Here is a 10,000-nt window from a genome sequence, read left to right as displayed (position 1 = left end):
CTCTCTCTCTCTCCTCCTCTCTCTCTCTCTCTCTCCTCTCTCTCTCTCTCTCTCTCTCTCTCTCTCTCTTCTCTCTCTCTCTCTCTCCTCCTCTCTTCTTATCTCTCTCTTCTCCCTTTTCCTCGTCTTTCTCTCTCTCTCTCTCTCTCTCTTCCTGACTGACTGACTGACTGTACTGTATTCACTTTCTCTTTCTTTGTTACTTTACCCTTACTATTACCCCGTCATTATTATTTCCGCCCTCACCCGCATCTCAGACCTTTGGTCCTTTTTGCGTACGTACAAACATACATTCACACACACACACACACACACACACACACACACACACACACACACACACACACACACACACACACACACACACACACACACACACACACACACACACACATATATACATATATACATATATACATATATACATATGTATACATATACACACGCTTGTGTCTGTGTGTGTGTTTGTATGTATGTATGTATTTATGTATGTATGCATTTATCCATATATGTGTGTGTCTGCATGTATGTGCAATGCACTCTTTCCATTACTCTCCCTATCCTCACTGAAGTGAAGAACGTGACTTCTGTATGAAGCGCAAAATAGTTGCGTTATGCCGTGTTACCAAACAGTGTTGCGTATCGTAGGGGAAGAGCACTCGGTTGACTGCGCATTGTGGCTGGCAGGAGGAAAATAGATTCGATTCAGTATGGGTGTCATGTTTATAAACTTGTCCTTTACAATCCATCTTCTTTTTTTTTGGTCTCTAAATGTTTCTCTTTATCCTCTTTTCTTTTTTTCTTTTTTAATCTGTTGTTACTATTTATTCACATGTTTGATTATACTTCCTCACGCACACGATAAGTACATCATTCTACTCCTCAAGGTTAAGCTGCCATCTCGTCATTTCACTTTTTAGCTTCACACTTGACCCTCCACCTACCGCGCCCCCTCTTTCCACCCACCCCTCCTCCCCTCGCGCTCCTCCTCCCCTCCCAGCTCTCTTGTAACCGAGGGCGGTGCGTAACCTCTCTCCCACTCCCTCCTCCCTCCCCCAGATACCCAAGTCCAGGATTGGGCATGGTACTTTTACTTTCCGTTTCTTTCTACTTTCATACTCTGGGGTTCTTACGAAGTGCTTCGTTTGGTTTTCTTTCCTTTTTTAGTTGTATTGATAGATAGATAGATAGATTATGTTTTGTCTTTTTTTCTTTTTTTTTCTCTCTCTCTTTGTGCTTCTTTATTCTGTGTTCGATTTGAATAACACTTGTACCTGTAATTTACAAAGGGTCGTAGGGAAGACCTATACAACGGCCGTGGCCAAACTCCGTAAAATCAAACAAGGGTTGCGTAGGCCTAATGCATCCGGTGTGTGATTCGACCTTTGTCATGAAACCCAAATCGAGGCGGTTCCAAATAGAAAGTAGAGGGCGTCTGCAAAATGATACAGAGAGAAAATCACTTTTTTATCTGAACTCTAGTTTTTACTCCTAATGTGATGATAACTCCGGGAGGTATAACAGTCGAAGAAAGTAGAAAGTAGTTCCCTCCAGCCATTTCTATACATGCATCTCGAAGGCAATGATATTACAACACGCGTCACTGTTCGATGTAACGTCCCCCCAAAAAAAACCCTTCCAAATCTAGCATCCCCGGACACAGAGAGTTCGATTACACCACCGGTACTTTCTCTTGCCTAATTCAGGGTGCAGTTATCGAGGTTACCACAAGGGTGATAATCCGTCTGACTGTCCTGGGCCCCACGTCCTTCTTGCTGGTCACGCCTTCGTCCTTTCCTCTACCGCACGAGGCCTGACTAATAACAGTACCTTCTACTTTGGGTTGGGGTGTTTACTTACCGTGAAAGACCTTGAGGAGCGACTGTTTCTTGACTTAAGAGATGTAAGTGTTACGTGTGAGTAACTTTTTTTAGGAGGATTTACGCTTGGGAACTTTATATAAGCTTGAAATAAATGCGAATGTAAATATAAATATGATCGTTCTACAATTCACGTTTTAGAGAACTGGCACTTTATCTTCGGGTTTTAATTTCCAATGAAGGAAACATTGTGAAAGATAAATAATGGTGACGGGTTTCGGTACAGGACTTTTTCGGAGATAACGGAAGCTTACATTTGCGCAAGTAATGTCTCTCGCCAGATAATCAAAATACCTATGACATTTTAATCCAATTATGATCTGAAATTATATAACTCTCCCCGCCGATGTCACATTGCCCCTTTGGCACCAGTCGCCGCAACATCGCCCAAGAGAAAGTCTTTAAAGAGGAAAAAAAGACTCCCATGACTGATAAGCAGCCTCGAAGATGTAAATGTTATGCAGAAGCGGTTTTTCTCCCTTCCACACATGGCAGCGCCGCCCCACCGCGCGAGTGAAAGCAAAAGTTGGCCCTCTGCCCGGTGATGACGTCATGTCCGTGGGGGTCTTTGTTTACCAAACCTCTCTTCCTTACCTCTCCTTTTGATACGAATCTGCAGTGATCTTAACTCGTTATATTATGTTTTCAAGTACTGTTATTACTATAATTGTAAGTTAAATAATTTGTCTTTTTACGAGAGAATCCGATTCTACCATATGTCACAATAGTCTTATCTGATTTAAATAAGCCAACTGTTTGCAAAATAAGCTATGGACCACATCTTCGCAACGACAAACAAGGAAACTCAATTTTTTTTAACATAAAAACGCTACGCTTAGGCTCACTACTTGCGCTTTCGTCGAAGTCGCCAGGAAATTATGAGTTTCGATCTATTTTCTTGATATAATTTTGTTGTATATCTGTGGAACATTTTTCGACAAGCATTTTCTTTAATGAGTGAATATATTTCGTTATGACATTTAACGGAGGAACAAATGGTCAGCTATCTCCATGAGTAATGTTAATTAACAAGTGCTTACATGTTCAAATAATCTGATAAGCGCAGGGATAGCTAACATTCATTACAGTAAAACTGGTACGTTAATTATGTGCACGCAAAGGAAACCTGTATTTCACTTTCTTTATCGTAAACAAAAATATTAAGATAATAATTACTTTAACGAGTTATAAGCGAATAAAAAGAATAACAAAAAACAAAAACTGACATTCACCTACCCTTTCTCGGGGAATAAGATACAGCTCTTGGTGGCAGGGCAGGATCGCCCACACAGCCTCTACCCAACAAGGGGAGAAAACCTCATGTGAAAGTGTCAGGGCTGAAGGCCTGTAGGAGTTGGCGTAGGATGAATGAAAAAGTGGCGAAGAGGGCAATGCCTTGCTGGTTTCCTACCGCGGTGCGGTCGCGTCTCGCCGATTTATCATTGTCCTTTCCCCTTATTTTATTCCTTATTCTTTTTATTATTTTGTAAGATCGATTATTCCATGATAAATAGTTTGAGTATCTTATTAGCAGATTAGCGTACTTGGATTTTCTAAGAAATAAATATATAAAAATTAACTTTTCATTACAATGTTCGTGTTCATGGATATGCATCCGCCTGCTTGCGTTAGGCAGTCTGTACGCTCTCTTTCTGCGTGTTTGTCTTGGAGCCGGTTTCCTCATGGGGAGCATTTTGGCATGAGATGCCCCACGTACGTAGAGCATAGAAAGGATCTGGTGAAATTGTGTTGGGGCGTGAGTGTGGGCGCCGGCGGGAGGAGCCATGCCATCGGGGAGGTCGCATGGGCGGTACCACTTAGGCGAGGCAGGTCGACATCGGGCGGCGACGAACGTGAACCATCACTTAAGAAAGTGCTGTGGCTCCGAGCACTCACACTGTTCTTCATTGAGTGCTGTTTAAGGTACGTCACGGAGAACGTAGGCCTACCGAAAATAACATTAGACTTGTTATAGCTTTAGTGAAAGACATTTAGTGAAGAGGACTACGTAGTGACAGTCAGACAGTTTGTATATACAAGTAACAAAGTGACAACTTGCGAGTGCTTACAAACCCCTTTTACAAGAGTTTGACCTATAAAGTAACGCTCAAAATGGCCCCATTTTCTGTGAAGCTGAGACGTCTTATCTCACGTGGTGACAGACGACACCAGGAAAGTCGGGAAAGGAAAGAAAGTTTTTCCTCGAAGAATGACAGGATGCGGACAGGATGATGATGGGTCGGGACGGGAGTGGAGATGGCTCGATATTGTCTGTCATCTCAGAGGTGAAAGGAGAAGGGAGATAGCAATCTGTATGGCAAAAGTGAAGAAGATAAAGGGGAGAGAGTCGAAGGAGGAGACAATCGGACTGCGTTTGATAGTATCCAAGAGGCCTGTGTGAACGAATTTTAACTACTCGTTTTCATTTCAGGATCTGACCCTCGCGCTTCGACTTGACAATCTGTGACCTTGATCTGTGAGTCTTAACGCTATCTTACGGACTTTGGAGTTCCTTGCTTTACGAGCTGAACAATGCAGTGCTGATATCTGTTAGTGATTACCTTCTCTCTACCTCTCTGTTAATTAGTGAGCTCTTCTAAACACCAACGATAGTTTTTGTTTTTCATATTACTTCATCCATGCATTCTAAAACGACTTATTGCAATGCCTGACTGTCCTTGTGCTCAGCTCTCCCAATTGATGCACTTTTAACCATGATTGCTTTGACGAGTCTGACCGACAGATGGCGACAAAGAACCGACGAATATGACCAAGTGATCCAGCTGGAGAAGGTGACGCAGGTGGTGAGGAGCGTGACTTCGCAGGTGGTGACTTGTGACGTGTGGGTGATGCATCTGGTGAGGGTGACGTGACATAACGCTGCTAACGGATGTTAAACTAGTGACTGTTTTCTCTTACCTAATCTCTTTGTTATGATTGTTTGAATCTGTAAATTTTGCTCCACATCTTGTATTCCGTATCGAGAACTTTCAAGTAACGCGATACATTACGGAATTCATCATCTCCCTCGGGCTTCATCCCTTTCTGCTCTCTCTCCTACCTTTTCCTTCTTATTGTCACTTTGTCCACTCTTAATATCTTTTTTTCCAGCTCTCTATAATCTCTATCACACCTCGTTCTCATTGTAACCCTCTATTTTGCTTTCATTTTCCTTTACATTTGCTTTCAGTCACTTCGCGTATGTTTAAGTGACAGCGTAAGTTCACAGATGCGATGAAAACACAGTGTTTACTCTTATCTGCTTCCCCTTTCTGTTTGTCTGTTCTCTAGGTACTCGCTTTCCATCTCTGCCCGTCTCTCTCTCTCTCTCTCTCTCTCTCTCTCTCTCTCTCTCTCTCTCTCTCTCTCTCTCTCTCTCTCTTCTCTCTCTCTCTCTTTCTCTCTCTCTCTCTCTCTCTCTCTTCCTCTCTCTCTCTCTCTCTCTCTCTCTCTCTTTCTCCTCCCCTCTCTCCTCCCCTCCTCTCTCCTCTCCCTCTCTCTCTCTCTCTCTCTCTCTCTCTCTCTCCTCTCTCTCTCTCCTCTCCTCTCCCTCCTCCTCTCTCGTCTCCCCTCTCTCCACTCTCTCTCTCTCTCTCTCTCTACTCTCTCTCTCTCTTACTCTCTCTCTCTCTCTCTCTCTCACACCACACTCTCTCTCCTCTCTCTCTCTCTCTCTCTCTCTCTCTCTCTCTCTCTCTCTCTCTCTTCTCTCTCTCTCTCTCCTCATCTCTCTCTCTCTCTCTCTCTCTCTCTCTCTCTCTCTCTCTCTCTCTCTCCCTCTCTCTACTCTATGTTCTACGTCGTTTCCACGCAGTCGAATTATAGCCACGCCCACAGACAATCTGATTCCCACAGACACGCCCGCCGACAAGCTTATCGACACAGATACACCCGCAGACAGATTGATGGCTACAGACACGCCTGCAGACAACCTCATGGCCACAGACACGCCCACAAGTATTACGACTCCTACAGACACGCCCGCAGACAACCTCATGGCTACCGATACGCCCTGCAAATATTATGATTCCCACAGACACGCCCGCAGACAACCTGATGGCCACAGACACGCCCGCAGACAACCTGATGGCCTCAGACACGCCGGCGGCAACCTAATGGCCACAGATTACTGTAAACACTTGATTGTTGATATGTATGAGTCAGCGAACACCTGACACACATGTGAATTACTGTGATGTTTACGAGATGCTCGAACTACTTTTTTCGGAGTGTCTGATTTATTATTACAAAGAAATCATGATTTCAGTTCATTTCCCTATTTTTATATTTTCTTTCCTCAGTAGTTTGCACCCATTCTCTCTCTCTCTCTCTCTCTCTCTCTCTCTCTCTCTCTCTCTCTCTCTCTCTCTCTCTCTCTCTCTCTCTCTCTCTCTCTCTCTCTCTCTCTCTCTCTCTCTCTCCTTTCTTTCCCTCTTTCCTTCCTTCCTTCCCTCTCTCCGTCTCCCTCTTCCCCTTTCCCTCCCTCCTCTCCTTCTTCACTCCCCCATTTCCCTCCCTCCTTCCTTCTCCCTCCCTCCTTCCCTTCTCCATCCCTCCATCTCCCTCTCTCTCTCTCTTTCTCATCTTCTCCCCCTTCATCCCTCTCTTTTCTCTCATCCTCACACCTTCCATCTACAAGTGCCACGGAAAAAAACGAATGTCTTTTCGGACAGGTTCCTCAGCGGCAAACTTTCACGCCGGGAGCAGTGCAAAAGGACTGCAAATCACGAAGACTTTCACTCTCGTAATCGCAGGTTGAGATGATCCACGCGGAACTTCAAGACGATTGTTTTGATTAGAGCGTTCATGATTATTTGGAAATGAGAGATGGTTGGGTGTCTCCCTGATAAGGGTTTCTTTAATATAGAGAGCTAGTTGATGATTATTTGGCGGATATGATCGTCATTAGAGTTGGAAATAAGGGGTCTAATTCGCCACTTTATAGTTAGATTGTTCATCACTTGAAAGTAAGAGATAATAGCTGGTTTTCTCCGTAATTAGTTTTATATTAGATAAGTTAATAGTTAATTGACATTTTTATACCTGATGAAAATTATATAGTCCACTGAGAGTGGGCGTGCGGGCGAGATTTTTTTTTCGGGTGTGTTAATTGCACAACAAGAATTTTCTCTGCCATTTCTCCCGCAAGCGATGGGGCGTTGCAGTCGGGCCGTGTATTCGCAACGCACGAACTGCCACGCAAAGGTGAAAAAAATTGAGCGTGTTGTTAGTATAGCATATAAGAGAAATGACATTTTTAAGGTAAAAAAGTCGACATTTCCAGACTGAATGTGCTAGGTTAGTTGTGAAGTGGAGATACTCTATCTATCTATCTATCTATCTATCTCTCCTCCTCCTCTGATTTGCCATTATCTTACTCTTCCATTGTCTTTCCCTGTTTTGCCTTTCTTTTTCTCTTTTTTCTCTCTGCTTCTCTCTTTATCTTCTTCATTCCATATAACAGTTTTCTCCCTATGTATTTATCTCTTCCTTTCTCCATATTGCTCCTAGAGATGCACATTAGCCATACCAACTTTCAATTAGATTTACTGCGCGTGAGTGAAGGAGAAAATGTTCATCAAGCATGTCACTCACTTTTACATGACAGGCCAGTTCGTTTTGTTTGTTTGTTTTTCTCGTAATTCTGAAGGATAGGAGTTAAAGAAAATAAAAAAATGGAAGTTCATATTATCAAAGAATGTCGCTGCGAAGAGAAGAAAGATGGAAACGCCCCTCTGACGTTCGCTGATTCGTTTTAACGTGATCTCGGCGAGGCGATCCGTGACTAAAGAGCCGGAAGTGAATCCCTTCTCAGTGGATCTTTTGGTAGGTTCCTCATGTTTTTTTTCTGTTTTAAACCCGCAGGACGTCATGAGGTACTTGACGGCGGTGGTGGCGCTAGCGGTATGCGCGGCTGTTGCTCATGCCGACACTAGAAACAACTGGTCGTGGGGCGCCGACGGCCACGGGGAGGCCCATGACTCTGCGCCTTCATCCATCTCGTCGGCCGTGGCTTCAGCCCCGTCGTCGGGGTTGCCCAGGACCGTCTCCTTCACCGCCAGCAACAACCACCAGTTCGTCGACCCCGGCGTCAGCGTCATCAGCACGGTGAAGCAAAGCCAGAGCGTTATTCCTCCTCCGATTGCGATCGCAGGGTCGACCGGATCGGTCTCGGTAGCGCCGCAGGTTACCGGGGATCATCTGAAAGGCGAGACGCCCACCGGCAGGGTCGACGGAGCCGCCGCCGGAGACCAGACGGAAGGGAGGTTCTTCGGCATCAAGTCCAAGCTCTGTGACGTTGGCATTGGCTTTGACGTAAGTGAAGTTTTTTTTTTTCTTGGCAATAAACTAATAATAATGATGATAATGATAATGATATGATATTAACAGTAATGACAACGACGTAGTGAACTGTCAGAAACATAATAAATGCTTGCAATAGCTCAATAAACATGCGTCTGCTCTCGCATGAAAATACACTCCTGTTTGCGGAGAAAGGAAGGCAAGTGTGGCACTTGTTGTGAAAGTTCCAAGTAGCTTCTGCGGCCAATAATCTCTTTTATCGAGCAATCTGAGCCTTTCACTTTTGTCATACTTGTTTCCTGGTACGGCACTTTGGCTTTAGTTTACTCATGAATAGCTTAAGAATACTAATGTGTAGGTAGAAAATATGATAATCTAGTATACAAGTGGAAATTGTTATGTTAAATAACAGTTATTTTTGTGTAATGAAGTTTTTGAATAGAGATATGCTAATCCCACGCGCCCATTCCCCGCAGTGCAAGAAGGGCTACCACAAGGGCGACCACATCAGCCCCTACGACATCAACTACGTGCAGCCCGTGCAGGTGGTCCCCGTAGGCGGCCCCATAGCGTCCGTGCCGATCAACAAAGGCTACCACCACAAGGCCAAAGGACACTACAGCCCACCTTCCACGGGCTACGGCGCCCCCCACCCTCCCTCATTAGGCTACGGCGCCCCCCACCCTCCCTCAACAGGCTACGGAGCTCCCCAACTTCCCGCCACTGGTTATGGCGCCCCCCCTGCCTACCACCCTCCCCAGTCGAGCTACGGCGCTCCCCCAGCACCCACCTACACCCCCCCGAAGGCCTCCTACTCAGCCCCGAAGGCTCATGGCGAGACGGTGGTGCACCACGTCCACACGCACCACCACGTCTACACCGGCGGCTCAGGCGGCGGGTACGCGAAGGACTCCTATTCTGGCGGCTTCCTTGACCGGTCCTCCAGCTCCAGCAGCTCCTCCGTCAACAAGATCGGGTCATCCCTTCCCGTCATCCCCCTTGGATCCTCCTCCTCCGGCAACTCATTTTCCTCTTCCTCGTCCTTTTCCTCCTCGTCCGACTTCCAGAGGCTGTACCGCGAGGACTGCCAGTGCGTGGACCGAATCTACTGCCGCGACCACGACATCGTCGGCAGAACCAGCAACAGCTTCGGTTCTCTCCTGGACGCTCGGACCCGCAACACCGACATCCTCTCCACCGCAGATGACGAGTCCGACAAGCAGGCCGCCGCGTCAGAGAAGCAGGAAGTCGTGGTGGAGAAGGAGGAGGACAAGACCGAGACCACCGCGAGGACCAAGAGAGACACAATGAGATTCGTCAACGACCGCTTCGGTTCTTCGGCCAGACCACAGGTAAGGTTCTAGATGTTCCTTAGCTACTTTTTCATAATAATTAAATAATTTACATAATCACATACTAGGATAACGCAAAACAATAAACTCTAAGGATGAAGATGCATAGCCGGACACAAATAACGTTAATACTATTTTGTTGTAAAAAAGAAACCTTGCACCCACAGCGTCAGTCGTCCCTCAGCTACACCCCCGGCGTGAACGGCTGCGCCGTCGGCCACGTGTGCTGCCGTAGTCCCTCCTTCCGCCAGTCCCGTCAGGTATCCTCCTGCGGGCGTCGTAGCTCCTTCGGGCTCCTCGGACGCGTCAAAAACACGCACTTCGAGCAGGGAGACACAGAGTTCGGCGAGTATCCTTGGCAGGCGGCCATCCTGCGTCGTGACGCTGGAGATAACGTGTATGTGTGTGGCGCCGTCCTCATCGACAATCGCCACCTGTTGACGGCGGCGCACTGCATCAGCGGGT

At 46.1% G+C, this 10,000-nt stretch overlaps 1 protein-coding gene across 4 annotated transcripts in view; it reads left to right on the top strand.

Annotated features, from left to right (window-relative positions):
* Positions 1–10,000, top strand: part of LOC119579282 — a 12,945-nt gene that overhangs the window by 1,008 nt on the left and 1,937 nt on the right. The window contains exons 1-5 of one of the 4 annotated variants that reach the window (XM_037927040.1): positions 3,765–3,803; positions 4,312–4,356; positions 7,746–8,195; positions 8,660–9,535; positions 9,703–9,998. In XM_037927040.1, the coding sequence (XP_037782968.1) occupies positions 7,752–8,195; positions 8,660–9,535; positions 9,703–9,998 (1,616 nt within the window). In that variant the 5' untranslated portion in view covers positions 3,765–3,803; positions 4,312–4,356; positions 7,746–7,751. Of the gene's footprint in view, positions 1–3,698; positions 3,804–4,311; positions 4,357–7,745; positions 8,196–8,659; positions 9,536–9,702; positions 9,999–10,000 lie in introns of those variants that run through there. The other 3 variants (XM_037927039.1, XM_037927041.1, XM_037927038.1) reach the window with 3 other exon arrangements.

This window comes from Penaeus monodon, chromosome 12 (assembly GCF_015228065.2).
Source record: "Penaeus monodon isolate SGIC_2016 chromosome 12, NSTDA_Pmon_1, whole genome shotgun sequence".
Taxonomy (NCBI): Eukaryota; Metazoa; Arthropoda; class Malacostraca; order Decapoda; family Penaeidae; genus Penaeus; species Penaeus monodon.
Note: the sequence above shows the minus strand (reverse complement) of the source record. Positions and strands in the feature narration are given on the sequence as shown.